This window comes from Bubalus bubalis, chromosome 12 (genome assembly GCF_019923935.1).
Source record: "Bubalus bubalis isolate 160015118507 breed Murrah chromosome 12, NDDB_SH_1, whole genome shotgun sequence".
Lineage (NCBI taxonomy): Eukaryota > Metazoa > Chordata > Mammalia > Artiodactyla > Bovidae > Bubalus > Bubalus bubalis.
This window is the reverse complement of record NC_059168.1, coordinates 11033047-11054343: the sequence shown is the minus strand read 5'-3', so window position 1 is coordinate 11054343 and position 21297 is coordinate 11033047. Positions and strand designations below refer to the sequence as shown.

At 47.0% G+C, this 21297-nt stretch overlaps 1 protein-coding gene across 1 annotated transcript; it reads left to right on the top strand.

Moving 5' to 3' along the window:
• The first annotated feature begins 425 nt into the window (after nt 1-425).
• On the top strand, nt 426-17861 carry CCT7 (chaperonin containing TCP1 subunit 7). The gene is made up of 12 exons (XM_006045925.4): nt 426-583; nt 6140-6293; nt 6925-7031; nt 8484-8609; nt 9344-9396; nt 9750-9921; nt 13273-13437; nt 14166-14354; nt 15091-15188; nt 15747-15879; nt 16368-16574; nt 17503-17861. The coding sequence occupies exons 1-12, from the start codon at nt 578-580 to the stop codon at nt 17722-17724; spliced, it is 1632 nt and encodes a 543-aa protein (XP_006045987.1). The 5' UTR covers nt 426-577; the 3' UTR covers nt 17725-17861.
• The last annotated feature ends 3436 nt before the right edge of the window (nt 17862-21297 follow it).

Below are 21297 nucleotides of genomic sequence, written 5' to 3'. Positions count from 1 at the left end.
CCGACACTCGAGGAAGCTCTGACAATGCCAAACCAGAAAACGAGCATTCAGGCCAGGTGCCCACGTGTGATGTTGGACACCTAACCTCTCAGCCTCAGTTCCCTCGTCTGTAAAGTGGGCGTGATCATGGTACTACCAAAACGATAGTGTGTAACAACGAGCTCACTCACGTCAAATGCTTAGTAAAAGCCTGTCTCTCGGTCACCAGTCAATAAATATATGCGTTTATTGCATCCCTTGGTCTTGGGAGATAGGAGGAATGGAATTAGAGTTAGTGGCTAACGCGGCCAAGCAAGGATTCTACATGCTCAAAAATAATGGCACCATGGAAAACCGGCGAACCTTCCCTCACCAACGATTCTCATAGCTCTCACCGAGGCCCGGCCTCTGACCCTTCTAGCCACGCCGACTCTATGGTAGCGAACCATAGAGTGGCGGAAGTGGCCCACCCCTTCCTCTCCCGGTCCAACGGCTTTGTGAAGCTTCTGGGGATTTCTCTGGCGCGGAGCATTGTGGGATTGCTGGGCGTCCCGGGCGCGGAGAAGAGGAGTAGCTGGCCACTGGATAAGCTTACAAGATGATGGTGAGTCGCATCTCAGTCATCCGGCTCCATCCGCTGCCATCTGGTCGGTAGCTGGCGCCGCCTGGCCTAGGCTAGTCTCGTAGAACCTTCTCCTGCTTATTGACTCGGTTATCGCTCCGACCCTCTGTCTGTGAAGGACCCCGGTCCGCTACCGCCTGGTGGGCCCGGGCCCGGAGCAGCTGCCCTCAGCAAGGGTTTTGTGGGGGTCAAGAGGAGGCTCCGGTCGGGCCGGCTGGGGACTACAAGTCCCAGGGTGCTTCGGGGCCTTGAACCTGCGTCGGTCACCCGGTTTTCGGAGCCCCCCGTAATCTTGACCTGGGTCAAATGACTGCGGGTTGAGCGTGCATACGCGGTCCAGGGCCAGACTTGGAAGCTCTGGCTGTCTTGAAAAATGCGGATGTGAAGGAGGGTGCTTCCTATAACCGGCAGAGGCAGCATGGGGACGGAGCCCAAGGAGAGCTGTGGTCTCTCATTGCCCCGCTCCCTGCCACCTTGCTGCTGCATAATTGAAGACAGATCCCTCCGCTCGTCGTCCGCTCATCATCCCTTCATTCATTAAGTAAACGCATTTTGTTGTTCAGTCGCTCAGTCCTGTCTAACTCTCTGCGACCCCATGGACTGCAGCACGCCAGGCTTCCCTGTCCATCACCAACTCCCGGACTTGGGCAAACTCATGTCCACCGTGTCGGTGATGCCATCCAACCATCTCATCCTTTGTCGTCCCCTTCTCCTGCCCTCAATCTTTCCCAGCATCACGGTTTTATCCACTGAGTCAGTTCATCGCATCAGATGGCCAAAATATTGGAGCTTCAGCTCCAGCATCAGTCCTTCCAATGAATATTTAGGACTGATTTCCCTTAGGATTGACTAGTTTGATCTTGAAGTCCAAGGGACTCTCAAGAGTCTTCTCCAGCACTCAGCCGCCTTTGTGGTCCAGCTCTCAGATTTGTACATGATTACTGGAAAAACCATAGCTTTGACTATACAGACCTTTGTCGACAAAGTGATGCCTCTGCTTTTTAATATGCTGTCTAGATTTGTCATAGCTTTTCTTCCAAGGAACAAGGGTCTTTTAATTTCATGGCTGCAGCTACTATCCGCAGTGATTTTGGAGCCCAAGTGAATAAAGTCTGTCACTGTTTCCATTTTTTCCCAATCTCTTTGCCATAAAGTGATGGGACTGGATGCCATGATCTTTGTATTTTGAATGCTAAGTTTTAAGCCAGCTTTTTCACTCTCCTCTTTCACCTTCATCAAGAGGCTTTTTAGTTGCTTTCTGCCATTAGGGTGGTGTCATCGCATATCTGAGGTTATTGCTATTTCTCCCAGCAGTCTTGATTCCAGCTTGAGCTTCAGCCAGGCATTTTGCACGATGTACTCTGCGTATAAGTTAAATAAGCACGGTGACAGTATATAGCCGTGACATACTCCTTTCCCAGTCTGAATTAGTCCATTGTTCCGTGTCTGATTCTAACTGTTGCTTCTTGACCTCATACAGGTTTCTCAGGAGGCAGTTAAGGTGGTCTAGTGTACTTAACTCTTTTAACGTTTTTCCACAGTTTGTTGTGCTCCACACAGTCAAAGTCTTTAGCGTAGTCAATGAATCAGAAATAGATGTTTTTCTGGAATTCCCTTGCTTGTTCTGTGATCGACCAGATGTTGGCAATTTGATCTCTAGTTCCTCTGCCTTTTCAAAATCCAACTTGTACATTTGGAAGTTCTTGGTTCACATACTGTTGAAGCCTAGCTTGAAGGATTTTGAGCATTATTACCTTGCTAGGATGTGAAATAAGCACTGCTGGGTGGTAGTTTGAACTTTTAGTACCTACTGAATGTACTAGGCCCCTAGTACAGCTTCTGAGGTGCAACTTCTCAACCAGGAGAATGGGCAGGGCAGTGGGGATGATGCATTAGAGGTGAGAAGACCCAGCCTCTGACCCTGTCTGCCCTTCCAGATGTGACATTAGATGGCTTTTCTAGTTGGCCACGTAATTCTGGGTCTCATTTTCTTTAGGGAAGCAGGTGAATCCTGGAGGCTGTCTGTAGCCCTCCCCACCCCCCTTCTGTGGCATCCCTTTCTCCAACTCTACAGGTACCTTCCATGGGTCCCAAACAACCTCGGTGGTGTCCCCCGAGTTGCTGTTGAACAGGGCCAGCTCTTAAGTGTTTGAGGTAAAACCCTGACCTGTGGTTCCTGTGCACTTGGTAGGTCGCTTGTCCATTTTTATCAGTCCAGCTCAGTTCTCTGTTCTTTTCCTGCTTCCTCAACTTCTGCCTGACCTAGTCATATGGCAGACTGACAGCTGTCAGGTGTGCAGTCTACCAAATGCCCTGAGAATGCTGCTTGTGCCCGAGAGAGTAGGAACCTGGCGTTACTCGGTGTACCCTCTCCCTTTCATACACCCAGTACTGCCTTTTTCACTTGGTCTTCAGTGGTACCTATTCCCTGAAGTCATCTTCATCTCATGCAGTGGCAGCATAGTAGAACACTTGAGAGTAAGGGCTCTGGAGCCACACCGAATGCCTATGTTTGTAATTAACTGTGCCATTTAATGGACGTGTAACTTTGAGTGTGGCATTATATTTCCTGCCCCCAAAGTTCTTCTGACTTGCGATAAAACCCTTCACCAAGGGGCCCCAGACCACCACCTCAGCTTTTTCCTGAACTGACCCCTGGTCTGTTTCCTTGCTTATTGACTTTTTATAGCTCTCCTTTTTGAGTATGAAACTTGAGTCACCAAGAACTCTTGCTGTTATTGTTTGGTACCTGGTGTTGAGTTGGTACCTGACACTCTGGAAGCCTATTGTGATTGAAAAAGAGGTAAGAGGGTTCCTCAAAAAGCTCAGTCCTGTGACTTCGGTACAGCCACACAGAAGGTATTGGTATGTCCTTGCCTTTGTGTTCAGCACTGCATGCCTTAACGTATGAACATCTGTGGTTTTATAGAGCATCAAGTTAAATAATGCTTATTAAAAGTTTTTAAGGAGAAGGAAGACCATTAAGCTGAAATTAGCAAGCCTTTCATGGTAGATACCCTTGGCAGATTATTGGATCCTGCTGTTGTTTCTTCACTTGAGTAAAAACGAGGTTGGAAAGTAACTTAAAGACACGAGCTGGGCTTGCCCTTGGAGGACTGACAGAGGCACCATCCTGGTTGACCTAGCTTGGCTCAGTCCAGTCCCGCTGCCTTTTCCTCCCCAGAGGATCTCTGTACCCAGCCTGCCATTTCTGTAGGGCCTATACAGCATAGGAACTTGGGACAGCGTGGTCAGCTGCTTCCAAGCCCTTCCTGCTTGTACTTAGGGAGTCTCAGTGAATTTATTGTCACCATACTGCTGATGCTTTTCCAAAAATAAGAACCGATTGCCACCGTACTTCATGATGTGTATAAAGCACTTTCAAGTGTATTTGGCCCTTGAATAACTCCGGAAGTTAGGGGACCAGATTCTGCTAAGTCAAAAGTTTGCATATGATTTAGTCAGCCCCCATATCTTGATTTCTTGGTATCTGAGGATTCAACCAACCTCAGATGGTGGTGTACTGTAGTATTTACTGCTGAAAAAAAATTCAGGCATAAGTGGACCTACACAGTTCAAACCATGCTGTTCAAGGTTCAACTGATAATGAAATTGGAATTTTCAGCACCAAAAGCTTCTGTATATTGCTTTGTATGTGGCCAAATCTAGGCACTCTACTCTGAAATTAGTGTAGTCCTTACCTTTATGAAGCTTGTGTTTTAAGATGGATGGCAATATAAACATTATGCTTGAGAAGGAGCAGAGTTCTGGGATCCCCTGTTCCCAGTGCCCGTGTTAACTACTGTTGAGAGGAATGGCAGCTCTGAGGAATTGCTGGCCTAGTGGGAAGAAAGCGGTTTCGGTAGAATATGGCAGTGTGGCTCTTGTAGGTGGGGTATAATTTGTAGTTAGAGATGAGAAAAAGTTTATAAAAACATTGGATAAGTTAGACTTGGTGGGGGGAATGACTCTGTTGAAGGGACGAGGAAGGGATTAAGACTCAAGTTGGTTTTTGATTGATAATGTAAATCTCTGTTGGGGCAGGGTTGGACCAGAGATGACTTGAAGCTGCCCTGAGGAATGATTTAGCAGGACTGGGAGAAGGCGCCTTTGGGGAACCCATTTTTCCTTGCAAGGGACCCGAAGGAATTCTGAGAGTACAGAGAAGCCATTAAATAATATATGATATGTTTGTTAGGAAAAGTTGAAACAAAATAAAATACCCAAGTTTCAAATTTTTCTTTACTACCACTCTTACTTATTTGAGTTTGTTGTGCATCTTTCTAGCCTGTTTTTATGCAGTTGCTCATTATATCTTGCCTCTTATAGTTTTTTTTGTTGTTGTTGTTGTTTTACCCCAGTGTAAATTAGACTATGCCATTACTCTGCTAAAAGCTTTTCCAGGGCATCCCTTCTTTGTAGGAATAAAATCTATAAACTCCTTACCGTAGTCTGCAAATGAGTAGTGATTGATTCCTGTCTGCTTCTTCAATCTCATTCCAGTCTTTTGCTTTTTCACTACCTTCCAGCTACACGGGCCAAAGAAGTCAAATTTTTAAAGAAATTGTTCAGTTAATGTGGAGTCAGCCTCATGGGTTGTTTGAGTTTCTAGTTGTGAATTCTTGGCTCTTTTTGTTGGACTGAGACAGCCTGATGCTTTTCTATGTCTTCTCCACTCAAATACTTGAAATATCCCCAGGGGTGGACATGGGCAGTGACTGTCAAACTTTACATTTGCAATTCACAGTAAGAAATAAATTTCAAAGCATAGGGTTGCAGAGGGTCAGATACAACTTTGGGACTAAATAACAACGTAGCCTAATTGCACACACATAACTAACATAAGAAAAGTTTTGAAACAGTGTTTACACTTATCTGTTTAATATACATAAAATCAGTCATAAGAGAATAGTGACTGTTCTGAGACCAATGCAAAATAGAGAAAAACTTGTTTAGGGTATCTGATTGGAGATTAGTCACAAGAAAGCTTTATGGAACCAGCATGAGAGATGGAAACACTGCTGTACAAATTAGAGTTGTCATTTTGTGAGGCAGGACAAACGTGCCGTTTGTTTATCTGCCTAGCCATTTCCCTACACTCCAGCTACCATCTTTGGTAAAACCTCCTGTCTGGGCATCTCTGGGACAACATCTGAAGCTCTTGGCATCTCATTCTGCATCAGTGCCCATCTCCTTCTCTGCGATTAAGCTCTCAGACGGTTGAACGGGTGTTTGCTGGAGTGAGCACTAAGTACGGCCCGCTTGCAGTGGCCTAACTCCTCAACCCGGGAAACAGGGTCAGAAGCTGAAAGTGGTATGCTTTTTCAACTGGGCACTGAAGAATACATTATTTGATTTGTTCTTTTTGACTAAATCAGTGCTTCTCAAACCATTTTCTGGTATACCTACAGAGCATGCTATCTCTGGGGGTAGAGGCTGTTTAAGGAATAGATGTAGTGGATGGACATTGGGGGAATGTGGTTTAAAGGGGCCTCCAGATTTTTTTTTTTTTTAAGTGAATTGCTCTTTCTTCTCTAGCCCACACCAGTTATCCTGTTGAAAGAGGGGACTGATAGCTCCCAAGGCATCCCCCAGCTTGTAAGTAACATCAGTGCCTGCCAGGTGATTGCTGAGGCTGTCAGAACTACCCTGGGCCCCCGTGGTATGGACAAGCTCATTGTGGATGGCCGAGGTAAGTGCAGAGTTTCTGAGACCAGTGTGCAGAAGAGGAGGCTCCTCTAAAGTGTTTGGGGCCAGCAGAGCTTGGCAACGGAAATCCCTCTGCTTTTAAGATCGCTGAAGGATTGCTCTCTGTGAAGCTACTTCTTTTCATACACTGTCCTGAATGCTGAGCCTCTTGGGAATATATGGGAGAAGCCAGGTTTAGGAATCTTGCCTTGTAGAGAGATTTGGCCTAAAAACATGAAATAGAACCTTCCGAAGTTGCCTGTAGTCACTCCTATTGTATCATGTTGCTGAGACAAATTCCACATTATGCTTTAGTGTATTAATTTACAAGTGAAATAAGAGGGTATCAACTGTTAAGAATATCTAAATGATTATCCATTCTTATTTTTTAAAATGTTTTCTGCATCCAGTAGAGGTTTGCTATTAGGGAAAATGAAGAGCTCATGGTTTTTGAAAATGTGTGATTTTAGGTGGCCCTTTGTGCCCAGAGCTAAATCCATAAACAGATCAGTTCATTTCCACCACAAGACCCTCTGTCCTGTCCCAGTAAAGTGTATATGGGCTCCAAGTCCAGCTAGAAGTCAGAATTTAAGAAAAGATCTTTAAATTTTTACTTTGTGTTTGTCCCTTTAAAGGCAAAGCAACAATTTCTAATGATGGGGCCACAATTCTGAAACTCCTTGATGTTGTCCATCCTGCAGCGAAGACTTTAGTGGACATTGCAAAATCCCAAGATGCTGAGGTAGGAATATCTAGTCTGAGTGTTTCAGTGGAGATTGAAACACATGCCTGTTTGTTCCTTTGCTCTTCTTTCTTTAAGCATTTTGATTTTATATCTAAAACCATAATTTCACAAATACAGGTTTGTAAAACTATGTAGATGGAATTAATAGCCCTTTAAAATCCTTCTGTTTCACTGTGTTGTGCTCAGGTCTCAGGACCAGGCCTGTGTGCTGTCATTTATATGAGTTGCTCAGTAAATAATTTACCCTCTCATCTGTTGGTTGCCTTATAAGATGGAGTTGGAGATTGTTTCCAGTTCACTTTTTTCTTTCTTAAAAAAACATTTATAGTGGTAAAACACACATAACATAAAATTTGCCGTTTCATGTTCCTGTCAGTGACATTAACTTGTCTTTGCCTTTTTAAAACTCATTTCTAACACTGGAGTCTTATTGAGAGAGACAAGTTTGCATTTCAGAATGTTACAGATAACCTCCCAAAGTTATATTAAAAGGTCTATTAGGACCCTGTAGCCTGGAAAACAGTATGGCAATTTTCAACAAAGGAATACCTTTCTGTCTAGGAATTTGGCAGCTTAAACCCTTTGCCACAGTAACTTTTTTTCTCCCTAAAATCTCTTACATTCCACAGAAACATAAGTGAGTTAAAAGTAAATTTCTTCTATATCAGAGGTTAACCAGTTTTCTAAAAAACTCTTTTTTCTCAAAGAAAAGGGGAAGCAGAGGGAATAAAAGCTCTTATTCTTTTTCTCCTTTATTAAAATAAAGTTTAGATCCCATTGTAGAAAATTGCCATTAAGAAAAACAAGCTCATAATCTGCTTATTCCAAATAGTGTTTAAAATACAGAAGACTTTGATCCTTAGAGGTTTGTTTTGTGAACTCCTGTAGAATTTGTTCCCATTTATCTCGTACCTTTTGCTACCATTATTTGTTATTTGTGACATACTCAGTTCAGTTCAGTTCAGTCACTCAGTCGTGTCCGACTCTTTGCGACCCCATGAATCATAGCACGCCAGGCCTCCCTGTCCATCACCAACTCCCGGAGTTCACCCAAACTCACGTCCATCGAGTCGGTGATGCCATCCAGCCATCTCATCCTCTGTCGTCCCCTTCTCCTCCTGACCCCAATCCCTCCCAGCACCAGACATATTAGCATTATATTATAAGCACGTATATTGTGTTACTGATCATAGTACCTTGTCCATAGTAGATAAGTTCCTGGTTAATTTGTGTATATGATTTCATATTCTGGGAAAATTTGTCCAGATCAGCCCTCTTTGGAGAATGGGCCTGGCTGCAGAATTAATTTTGTGGCCCAGGACCATTTGATGGGATGAATATCTACCCAGCAACACCCCAGTTTAAATGGATAGATGGCCTAGAAAACAGAGTTTGGGAGTTTTATTCCTGAATGTGAGTGGATGTGAGTTTCCTGTCATCCTGTTCCAGGTCGGTGACGGCACCACCTCAGTGACCCTGCTGGCTGCAGAATTTCTGAAACAGGTGAAACCCTACGTAGAGGAAGGTTTGCACCCGCAGATCATCATCCGCGCCTTCCGCACTGCCACACAGTTGGTATGGGAGTGCTAGTGAAGCTGGACCGTTTGGGCACCTTTTTGTTTCTCTTGGGATATGGTCTGTATTGGGTTGTGGAGGGTCTGGGGACAACATTCCTTGAATATTTTCTGAATTCTACTCCATAGAAATCTCAGTTCTACCATTCAATAGCTATTGACTAGGTATATTACTTAGTCTGTTTAAGCTTCCAGTTTCCTCACAGACTATGATGTAGACATACCACAGGCTGTCAGTGAGAGCTGTTTTGTTTTTATCGAGTACTTCATAGCACATCTTGAGACCTTGCTTTTATTGACCTTTGACTTTCATTCTTTAACTTGGGGTAAGTCAGTTCCTCTGCACCTTACTTTCTTTACTGTCTCTGTTTTGGGGTGGTGACATTAAAATGAAATCATATGTGAGAAGTATGTACGAAAGGATATCTTTTGAAAAAGATGGCTTTGAAGAGATACAATGTTTAACATACAAATATGTGTATCATGTATTACATGACATAGTTAATATATAAAGTACTACAAGTTGTCACCAGTGCTGTTCTGTGCCTGCTCTACGTTTCTAAACTAGAGATTTATATTTTTCTGGGCAGCTTTAAGACTTAGAAATGTTATTTCAGCTGTCGAAGTACTTAAGATTTGGGAGTAAACAGATTAGGGACTAGCAGGAGAGATTGGGACCCACTTCTCCAGTTTGTTTTTAACGTGAGAGACTCACCCCGTTTCTGTTCTTGGCAGGCAGTTAACAAGATCAAAGAGATCGCAGTGACTGTGAAGAAGGAAGATAAAGTGTAAGTTTGCAGTGAATTTTGTCAGAACCTTGACTCCCAGGCCAGATTGGATGCAGAAGCGTGCTGGAATACCCTGCGTGGACTGGGGCTGTTTGGCTCTTGCTAAACCCCTTGCTGTGCCCAGTCAGTCCATGTAGCACAAGAGAGGCTGTAGGCTGTAGTTGAAGAGCTGTCAGTCATGAGGTCTTTGAGTGCAGTCACCATCTGTCACTGGTGATCTTCCCTAAAGATTCAGAAGACAAAGTGTTGAGGGCTGAATTTAAAGGCTAGGATAGAAACCATCTCCACGTTGCAAGAGAGTATGATAAGAGTGGCTTTCGAGGCCTGATGCAGATCCCACCCTTGTGTCCCAGGGAGCAGAGGAAGCTGCTTGAGAAATGTGCCATGACTGCTCTGAGCTCCAAGCTGATCTCCCAGCAGAAAGCCTTCTTCGCTAAGATGGTGGTGGACGCGGTGATGATGCTTGATGATTTGCTGCAGCTTAAAATGATTGGAATCAAGAAGGTGCAAGGTGGAGCCCTAGAGGTGAGCCTGCCGAGGCCTCCCTGGGAGGCTCTTGCTTTCACATCGACCCTGTAGGCAGCTTGGTGTAGGCGGACAGCACACATTAGAGGAATAGAGAGAGAGCACTTGGGCGGGAAGCCAGCTGTGTTCCTCATACTGGGGCTGCAAGTGTCTCCTGTAGGTGCATTTTGTAACCTCCACAGACTAGTATTACTTGTCAGCAGAATCGAAGGATGAACTGGCTGATTTTCAGAATCTCAGTGTTAATGTCGGAGGGGACAGGGCTAGCTCTGATAAATTATCTAAAATCCTCTCAATAAATATAAGTACTTTGCAGTCTATTCTTCTCCAAGTGGTACAGGCAGGCTGTCCCTTCTTTTATTCATTTATCTTGAACAGATAATACAGAAGTCAAACTGTATAGAAAGTCCTAAAGGAAAACAGAAATGTGTCCTACACCACTCCTGCCCCAGAAACCACTATTAACTGTGTTCTTCCACTGTGCGTCTATAAGTATAAATGTAAATATTGTTTTTTGAAACGAATGCTCACTTGTAGTACATAGTGTCCTGCAACTTTTGTTTATTTAACAACATATTTTTTCACTTATTTAAATTAAAATAGTGACTAGTGTCTACTGTATTTGCACAACACAATTGTGTTTTCATTCTGTTCATCTCCTCCTCTTTCTGTCATGGCACATGAGAGGGGGATGAGATTCCCTTTATATAACAAAGCTGTAAAGAACCTGAAAGTCATCTGAGCCGTTCCCATGCCTTTGGCCCCCAGATGGTTGTGTTTCAGCCCATTCTCTACGTCATGGCTTGCTGACATTGTCTTTACACACTGCTTTGATCTCAGTGTTCCATCTTCTGTTCCAGAAACCCTTGAGATTAAATTGGCATTCGCTAAACTAGGGATCAGAACTGTAATTTTAACTGGTGAGAAAGCCAGGGGCCGCAAGCCACACGTACGTTCAGTCTGTCTCTTTTACTAGACCTCTGTCCTGGTAACGCACCCTTCCTCCAATCTTGCATCCCCTAAGTTTGTTCTATTTTTTGCTGCAGAGTGAGGTTCCTCAATTTACACTCTGTGTGTGAAGCCACTTGGGGTTCTATAGGCCCACAGGATAAGAGTCAGGCCTTAGCAGAGCCTTTAAGATTCTCCTAAACGTGTCCCTGCCCTCTTTTTTTCCCCCCTACCCTCTTATTTTGTATTCCAGCAACTGCTAATGGCTTTTCATCTCCTGACTGCACCATACTGCCTCTGCCTGTTGGAGACATCTCTTTTGTTTTCTGTTTGACTAATTTCAGCGCATCCATCTTGATTCAGCTCAGGCATCACCCCCTTTAGGAGGCTATGGATTTGAATGATGTAGGAATCTGTTCCCTGATAGGCTACGGTATTATGTATGGTAGACTAAAACTGTAGATTAGTACTACCAGAAAACACATAGGTCATTGAACGGAATACAGTTTTTAAAATTGTTATTTTGTCAACATATAGTTGATTTACAATGTTGTGTTAATTTCTCCTGTTCAGTAGAGTGATTGTTAACACATACCTAATTCTTTTTCATTAGATCAGATCAGATCAGTCGCTCAGTCATGTCCGACTCTTTGCAACCCCATGAATCGCAGCACGCCAGGCCTCCCTGTCCATCACCAACTCCAGGAGTTCACTCAGACTCACTTCCATCGAGTCAGTGATGCCATCCAACCATCTCATCCTCTATCGTCCCCTTCTCCTCCTGGCCCCAGTCCCTCCCAGCATCAGAGTCTTTTCCAATGAGTCAACTCTTCGCATGAGGTGGCCAAAGTACTGGAGTTTCAGCTTTAGCATCATTCCTTCCAAAGAAATCCCAAGGCTGATCTCCTTCAGAATGGACTGGTTGGATCTCCTTGCAGTCCAAGGGACTCGCAAGAGTCTTCTCCAACACCACAGTTCAAAAGCATGAATTCTTCGGCACTCAGCCTTCCTCACAGTCCAACTCTCACATCCATACATGACCACTGGAAAAACCATAGCCTTGACTAGACAGACCTTTGTTGGCAAAGTAATGTCTCTGCTTTTGAATATGCCATCTAGGTTGGTCATAACTTTCCTTCCAAGGAGTAAGCGTCTTTTAATTTCATGGCTGCAGTCACCATCTGCAGTGATTTTGGAGCCCAGAAAAATAAAGTCTGACGCTGTTTCCACTGTTTCCCATTCTATTTCCCATGAAGTGATGGGACCGGATGCCATGATCTTCGTTTTCTGAATGTTGAGCTTTAAGCCAACTTTTTCACTCTCCACTTTCACCTTCATCAAGAGGCTTTTTAGTTCCTCTTCACTTTCTGCCATAAGGGTGGTGTCATCTGCATATCTGAGGTTATTGATATTTCTCCCGGTAATCTTGATTCCAGCTTGTGCTGCTTTTTCATACTCCTTTCAATTATGATTTATGACTGAATATTGAATAGTAGGACTTTGTTTACCCATTCTGTGTAATAGTTTGCATGGTAACCCCAAACTCCTAACCCACTTCTCCTCCAACCCCCGACCCCCATGGCAACCACAAGTCTGTTCACTTTGTGAGTGTTTCTATTTCACAGATAGGTTCATTTGTGTTGTATTTTAGATTCTACATGTAAATGATCATATGCTATTTGTCTTTTTCTTTCTGACCTCACTTCCTGAATATATCCTTCTTTATGGAGTGGGAAATACCCAGGTCATTTAATAAGAGGTCTGAGGTTGAGCCTGCCTTCTCATAGTGTTAAAGTCACTCCCAAGTGCCGTGTGCTTTCATCATGCCCTTCTGTTAAATCGACCACGTAGCAGGCTCTGTTTTGGAATGAGTGGTGTAGTAGTTCATATTTTGAGGGATTGAGATGAGAGAAGCCACAATGATAACTTGAGAACTGCGGGAAATTTCTGACTGTTACAACCTTTTGTTTTCATCTCCTAAAGAGAGGAAGCGTCTAGGCTACAGCACACAGTTGTTTGTGCGCTCACGTGCAGTATAGGTAGGGAGGGATGTGTGTACGTATGTGCAGTGAAGACTGGGAGGTGTCGAGTTGGAATGACAGTGCATCCCTTGGCACGTGTGCTTTGGAGGGTCAGTCTTAAAGGACAGCCCAGACAGGCCTTTCCCATGCTTAGTCTCTGCAAGCTAAGTGGTTTTCCTTATCCTGAAGGGACAACCAAAATGTTTTCATATTTTTCTTAGCATTTAGGATGATGGAAAAACTTTGTTACAGTAGTGGAATAAAAACATAATTAACCCTTTCAGGTTCACAGAAATGGACATGCATTAGTCCAGCACACCACTAACTTGATTTTATTTCATGCCAGTACTGAACTGTTGAACCATCTGGTTTTTTTAAACAGGAGTCCCAGCTTGTCGCTGGCGTAGCATTCAAGAAGACTTTCTCTTATGCTGGGTTTGAAATGCAACCCAAAAAGTACCATAATCCAATGATTGCCCTTTTAAATGTTGAGCTCGAGCTGAAAGCTGAGAAAGATAATGCGGAAATCAGAGTCCATACAGTTGAGGTAGGTCCTCCCAGCTGGCAGCGGCATGAAACTGGGCAGCATTCTGGGCCAAAGCCTTGGGCTTTCGTGGTCATCTTGGGCTTAGCTTTGTTTCTCAGGTACCTTATGGGCTCCTTTCCCCTCCTATGCCCCTAAGTATTGATGTCTAAATACTAGGCCCACTCTTCTCACTCTACTCTGACCTGGACCTGAGGAGGTTTGGATAGGGCAAACCTGCTGAAACATTATCTTTGGCCCTGGAGAAGGGGCTTGCGGGAGCCTTTCAGCTATAAAATGAGCCCTATATTTTGATTCCTCTTATTTGGGCAGATGTGCGCTCTGCCCTTCTGGCCTGTCCCGTGCTGCGGGGGCCGGTGTGCTCCCAGCATCGGTATCAGCACGGCTTCTCCCTGGAGGCAGCATTGTCACCAGCTGTAAGCAGCTGTTCTTGGAAAATGCATCCCGAACACGGAATGGCCTTTGAAGGAAAGGGCTTGTCATTGGGAACTCCATGGCTGCAGTGTCTCAGAGGAGCTAGAACTTAGCTGGCCAAACTGCCTCACACCTTAGCAAATACCAGCTCTGGAGTAGCTCCCAGTGCTCGGATTACTTTCTGCTTTTGTGTTTGAAAATTTTAGGTGGTTTCTAAGTTACCTTATAGGGTCCTTGTTTATTTGAACTGAGGGGAGTCTCTTCTGTTTACCCTCTGTTAATTCCCTAATAAATTAATATTTTCTGGGTCTCTTCAGGATTATCAGGCAATTGTTGATGCTGAGTGGAACATTCTTTATGACAAGTTAGAGAAGATCCATCATTCCGGAGCCAAAGTCGTCTTGTCTAAACTCCCCATCGGGGATGTGGCCACCCAGTACTTTGCTGACAGGGACATGTTCTGCGCTGGCCGAGTGCCGGAGGAGGATCTGAAGAGGACAATGATGGTAACCAGGTTCTCACGGGCCGCTTTTAGGTCTTTCTGGCCCCAGAGGGGTTTTCATGTATCTAGTGTACTGGAGTGGTGTGTGAATCTGGGCTTGTCTTCTCAACTCTTTTTGCCGTGAAACATTTCAGTTCCAGTGTGTGCATACTACTATATAAGAGTTAATCTAACCAAACAAGTCAGGAAAGCTGATTTGTGAGGGAACCTAGCAGTAGTGCTATGATTAGCTGGCTAAGCTCCAGTCTTGATGCTGCAGGCCAGGTTTCCTCTCTCTCTCTTTTTTTTTTTTTTTTCTTTGCTACATCTTGCACCTGTGGAATCTTAGTTCCCCGACCGGGGATGGAACCTGCACCCTTGCACTGGAAGCATGGCTTCTTAACCACTGGACTGCTAGGGAAGTCCCTCCTCCCTTCTTAAGCATCTTGCCAAAGTGCTTTAAGTTTTAAAGCACTGATCATGACTTCAGTCACTGGGTTCAGAGCACCCTAGTTTAGGGAAGAGGGTACTGGGTAAAGCTTTTTAACGGGGCTTGTTTGCCTTCATGTGTCTTCATTCTGTTTTGTTTTCTCCTCTTCCAGAGGGAGCCTTGAGGTCAAGGGTGAGCGTGGGTCATTAGTGTATCTGGGGCACCGTGGCAGTCTAACATGTGAATTGGCTTTAAAACTAGGTGGCAGGATGCTTGCTTCCCCCCTCATGTGATCTGTCACTGCTAGATGATTTTGTCTCGTGTTCCTCAGGCTTGTGGAGGCTCCATCCAGACCAGTGTGAATGCGCTGTCGTCAGATGTTCTGGGCCGCTGCCAGGTCTTTGAAGAGACTCAGATTGGAGGCGAGAGGTGAGTGGTAGGCCTGGGCTCCCTGTTTGCTTAGCTCATGAGACTTGCCTGATGGCCTTCTGCCATCTTTGGTTTGTGGTGTATATATAACAGGCCTCCCAGGTGGCGCTAGAGGTAAAGAGCCTGCCTGCCAATGCAGGAAATGAAGAAAAGCGAGTTCGGTCCTTGGGTGGGGAGGATGCCCTGGAGGAAGAAATGGCAACCCACTCCAGTATTCTTGCATGGAGAATCCCATGGACAGAGGAGCCTGGTGGGCTACAGTAATGTGCTACTGTCTTCTGAGGTCTTAATCTCTTGGGGTGAATAGTGTTAAGTTATGTAAAGTGTTTCAGGAAGAAAGAAGGTCAAATCGGGTCTACAGTCTGACTCCACAGTCTTTTATGCCCCTGTGGTACAGCCCTAGACCTTCCCAAGAACACGCTTTTAAGGGTGGGCTTGGAGAACTTTAGTGAGGGACAGAAGAGCAGCTGTTGAGTGTTGGGAGGACTTGGTGAGGTCAGAACACTGTGGGTTGGCAGCAGAAACGAGTTCACAGATACAATTTGATCCTGGGTGTAGGTACAATTTCTTCACTGGCTGCCCTAAGGCCAAGACATGCACTATCATCCTCCGTGGTGGTGCAGAGCAATTCATGGAGGAGACAGAGCGGTCCCTGCACGACGCCATCATGATTGTCAGGAGGGCCATCAAGGTACTGGACTGGGGGCTTCCAGCCTGCACAGCCTACTCTGCCTCTTGAGCTGATGCGACCCTGGATTTGTGTGGTGATCCCTTTCCTGTATAACCTGTCCTTCCAAGTGGGCATGTGGGCCCTGATTGTCTCATAGATCAAACATCCTCAGTCTCTCAAAATAAGTCATGCTGCCTTAAAAGCTAACACTTGTTCTTGTGAGCACCTGTGGAGCTGATGGACTCAGTCATCCCAGGGAGTGTGCCAGTGCCCTCAAGGTGTAGGTGACCTTGAAGAGGGTCAGAAACCATATGGTTCACCAGATTGCAGTTGGGATGTGCTAGGCGTGGTCTGTGTCCGGGCTTCCTGTGGCTTGGGCTGGGGGAGGGAGTGAGGAGCCAGCCCTCCTTCTAGGCTAGGGGGCCTGTTGACTGAGTGGCCCAATTTGGCCATGGCTGGAGTTTAGACAGGGGACTCCTTGAATTTAGAGGTGAGTCTGGTCTTTGCAGAATGATTCAGTGGTGGCTGGTGGTGGCGCCATCGAGATGGAGCTCTCCAAGTACCTGCGAGATTACTCAAGAACCATTCCAGGAAAACAGCAGCTACTGATTGGGGCCTATGCCAAGGCCTTGGAAATTATCCCACGCCAGCTCTGTGACAATGCTGGCTTTGATGCCACAAACATCCTCAACAAGCTCCGGGCTCGGCACGCCCAGGTGGGTTATTCCTTTCCTTTGAGTCCAGGGACTGGGTGGATGGGGCTAGATTCTTTGAGTGTGCTGTGCTTACTCGGGTTCTGTGTGCTCAGCCCAGGTGATGGTGCTGGAACCAAATCCGGTACCAACTGACTGCCTCTTCTGAGGTCGAAAGGAAAGCCATGGTGTCAGGACTAGTTGTTCCAGGGTTTCTTCAGTGCTTCTTGCAAGAGTCTGGTCGCTCCTTTTGGTGCACTGAGGGAATGAAGAAGCACGGTAGCCGCCTCCCTGAAGCGTGTATGACCACTGTGTGTACGGGGTTCCTCGTGGGTTCCTCCAGCACTTGAGGGCCCTGCCGACAGCAGTCCAGCCGTGGCTGTACTACCTCCATGTAGAGCACGCATCTCTTGAGAATTTAATTTGTTCGTCTGCTGTCGAGCCAGTACTCATTTAGAGATGTTTGCTAAATGCCGTTTGTTAAATGCTCAATGTGACGACGACAGCACTCAGTGGGTGGCCTTGCTTCCGACTTGTGTCAGAGCTTGGAGCAAGCCACTTTCTCTTGTGTGTCCGTTTCCTTATCTGTACACTGGGGGCTCCTGGAAGCGGTGTGATGATAAAATGAGATCAAGGGTTGGAAAGTCATCCTCTTGAAAAGCGTGGTTTGACATACAGTCCTCAGATGACCTGAGGGTGAGAATGGGGCCTTCCTAAAACCCAGCAGCTTGCCTGGGAGAGGCCCTGGGCAGCACTTCTCAGGTTTGGAGGGGTGGTGGAGGGCAGGGACGGGAAGAGGCTTCCAGGCTTCTGTTGGAATGCCATCTTCCTTAGGGAGATGCCAGCGGGTTCAGAGAGCCTGAGGATGCCTCAATCTCAGTCATTCAGAGGATGTGCAGGAAGAAATTTGAGAGCAGTTCCGTATCATTTTCCCTCTTGTTCTGCTTTTCAGGGGGGCATGTGGTACGGGGTGGACATCAACACTGAGGACATTGCTGACAACTTTGCGGCCTTTGTGTGGGAGCCAGCGATGGTGCGGATCAACGCCCTGACTGCCGCCTCCGAGGCCGCCTGCCTCATCGTGTCTGTCGATGAGACCATCAAGAACCCTCGCTCAACAGTGGATGCTTCCCCAGCCGCTGGCCGGGGCCGAGGTCGCGGCCGCCTTCACTGAGAGGTTCCCAGCCCTCACACGAGTGCCCGGCAGGCTGTGCTTACTCTGTCTTGGTCAGATATTACAAGGAAGGGGTAGTATTTGGCCCACTGTGTTCTCACTGGAGGTTATTTAAATAAAACTTAAAAAACCTAGAATCCATTTTGCACATTATTTGGGTGCAGGAATTTTACTCATAAATGACTGTGGCTCAGAATTGTAGCATTACGTGTACTCACCCAGCAGGTGGAAAAGAGAACTCGGCCAGGGGAGGCGCTCCACTTGAGTGGCTCCTGTCTGGAAGTTTTGCTTTAGCTGCTTTCTCAGTCTTAGAAGCAGCTGGAAGATACGGAGTTGCTTCCTTTTTTTTTTCCTTTTTTTCTGACGTCTTCTTACTTGGCCCTGACCTTGCCCGGCACTGCTCCTAGGGTTTCTTGGGGTTTCTGTTAAATGCATTACATTATATCTTGTCTACCCCTTTTACTTCCATATTCTTTTGACTTGGTCCCTTAATCTCTCTTATTTAAGATCTTGAGGTTGAGGAGTCTTGAAACAATGTTTCTAAAGCCTTGTGACTTCTTAGAAGGGCGTCCATTGAGGAGGTGTCTGAAGGAGCCACCTGGTCTTAATTCAGCCACTAATGGTCCTGAGGGGTCCCTTCTGCTTTCTTCTAACCAGTGAAAGTTGAAGATGGCCAGCACAGATCAAATAAGCATTCTAACTGCCGCCTCCTCTATGCTAGTCCTGAGAGTTGGCCTGCAGTTAACTAATTAATAGAAAGCTTCTGCTCCCTGAATCTGGGAAGTGTTTGGTTTTTTTTTTTTAATCTGAATTTCAACCACTCGGAGTTCGATGAACTCAAAAGTAGATTAAGGCGGTGGCAGGTCCACACATTGGAGTTTGGCCTCCCTCCTAACTTGATGGTCTTTAAGTAAATTTTTTCCAGTTGTTCTACCTGTATGATGATAATAGCTGGCTCAGAGTTGTGGGGATGTGTTCAGCTATTTGTTTGATGTTAGAGCCACACAGTTTTAAGCCTAAACACCTATTCTTTTTTCTGATTTTCACTTTAAGACCTGAGGAATCAAATCAGTAGGGGCAACCCCATTTTGTCAAATGGAATGTTGAGCCAGACCATGATGGGAAACTTGGTCTCCGTCAGGCGAAAGTCGGATTGGCTGGCCAGAGCCCTCTCTGGTGCCCAAGCCAGTGAGGGGATGGGCAGGTGCGTGCTGTTCCTGCTGGGCTTGCCCTTAAAGATGGCTTCTCCTGGCTGAGAGTCAGAAATGACCCTCAAGGCTCTACGCAGACACTGAAAGCTCTGGCGGGGGCAGTAACCCGCATGGTCTTCCTCCAGCGATGTCTACCGTCCTGAGACAGGTCTTCGTAATACTTCAGTTCGCCTCATTGATGCCATTCAGATCATCCACCTCCTTGCTAATCAGTGCATTTCAGCTACCGGAAGGTTTGGTGACAGACTGGCACATGTGGCCACCTACCATTTACTTTCCTGAGGCAGATATTATTCCAGTTTCACCATCTTTTATTGGATACAAAGCCACAAATTCAGATGCCCATTGGAGTCCTTTTAAATACATACGCTCGGGTACATTCAGCAAAGGGCATCTATGGGCGATGTGGAGCAAAGTGCTGGGATGGTGGTGCCTGGGTGGGCAGAAAAGTGGGGCCCAGGGAGGCCCCCTGGGGGCTGGAGGTACAGGCACCACTTCAGAAACAAAACCAAAAGTTGCTGTCCACCCCTCTGCCTGATGTGTTTGGGGTGAGGAAAGCTCCCCTCTCAGCTCAGGCCCACTGCACCTGGCTGTTCAGGGAAGGCATGGCATGGGGGCCAGCTGTGGAGGTCCCCGCCAGCAGGGTTATGCGAGCCAGGCCTACTGGCGCCAGCCACAAGGCGAGCCTGACCCTGAGCGCTAGGCCCTTGCCAGGGCAGAGCTGAGGCCGGGGCCCCTGCCAGCAGTGGCAGGCGAGGCTTGGACTTGCAGCGGGGAAGCCTGCCTGATTGTCGGGGCAGTCTTGGGACTGGCCAGGGTCCCAAGGGGTTGGGGTCAGACTAGGAGCTGGTTGCCTTAGTTGGCCCTGGTATTCTGATCTTCATCCAATCCTAACTAAACCTTATCCTCAGGCAAGGCTGCAGATGAACACACTTGTCCAGGAATAAATACGCACACACACACGTTACACAGCAGTATATACAGAAACGGGGCCTGGGAAAAGGCTGGGTGAGAGCACAGCCACCAGGAGGCAGAAGTGCCAGGCCCCTGCGGAAGGGGAGTTCCGCTCCTCAGGGACTGATGGGTTGGGACAGATCCTAAAGCATGAGTTAACTCCTCCAGGTGCTGGGCCTGTACCCAGTCCCCAGCTTGTTTTCACCCCAAGCCCACCAGGAATTGGGTCTTTGGCACCAGTAGTCACTCTGGAAAGATCTTCGGCTTAGCACCCGAGAGGGACTAGGCATGGGCGGCTCCCCACCCACAGCCCAGAGGACCGGAGACCAGGGCCAGGGGCCATGCAGAACCCAGAGACAAAGCATGGAGTCAAGCCGTGCAGCAGCAGGACTTGGGAAGGAGGCCACCTTCCCTCCCCCAGCCCCACCCCAGCAATTCTTGAAGGACTGGCTCAAACTCCACTCTGCCTTGGTCCCAAGGTGGTCTCCTGGCCAGTAAAAGCCATGGTTCTGGGCGGCCCACTTTGTCTCCCTCAGGGACCCAGGTACATCATCTCCTTTGTTCTCTGCCAGTGCTGTGGGGAGGCAGCCTGAATAAAGCATGATGTCCTCAGGACAAACACCCCAAGTCTCCCAGGTGCTGGGCTGGCAGGAGGTGGTAAGGACACCGAGTGGCCATCACCCATGGGGCCTCTACACCAGCTGGGTCCCCTGGAGCAGGGCCTGCCTTGGTTTGCTCTCCCAGATATTCCTGTTTTGCATCTCATCAGATGTGAAGAGGACTCCCCTTTGGGTGAGTGAAAGATGAGGTCCCCCCCAACTCAGGGCTCATCCCCCTGAGGAGAGGCAAAACTACCATCAAGCTGGTAAGGACCTGTGGAAGCCTGCACACCCAGCAGTCCTCAGGGGGACACACAAGCCTGTCAGTCCCAGGGGTGCAGGGGGCACGCTGCAACCCCTCTGGGCAGGGGCTTGGACCTACGCGCTATGCATCCCACACACTCAGCTGGAAAACAAAGGATGGGGGACTCGGTGGGTTTCTGGAAACAGCCCAACTCACGGAGAGGAAAACTTCCCACCAACAGGTGAGGGGCGTCCTGTTCACCTGGCTGCCCCCGTGCTGGTGATACTCAGCGCTGCTGATCAGAAGGGACTTAACCATCAGGCCTTTCAGCACCACCTTCCTGTCACTCGAGCTCGCTGCCCGTGCACCCTCACCTTTCCCAGAACTGATGGCAGGCATTCCACCAGACATCTTCCCAGGGAGACTGCCCAAAGCCTTATATTCAGGGATGGAGGCTTCCTCGGACAGAAAAAGCCCCTCAGTAGACAGGCTCAGGCCAAGCAAGGCATCCCATTGTGCTTTGTCCAGGAGACACATGGAGGGCACCTCCGGTCCTGGGGTCACA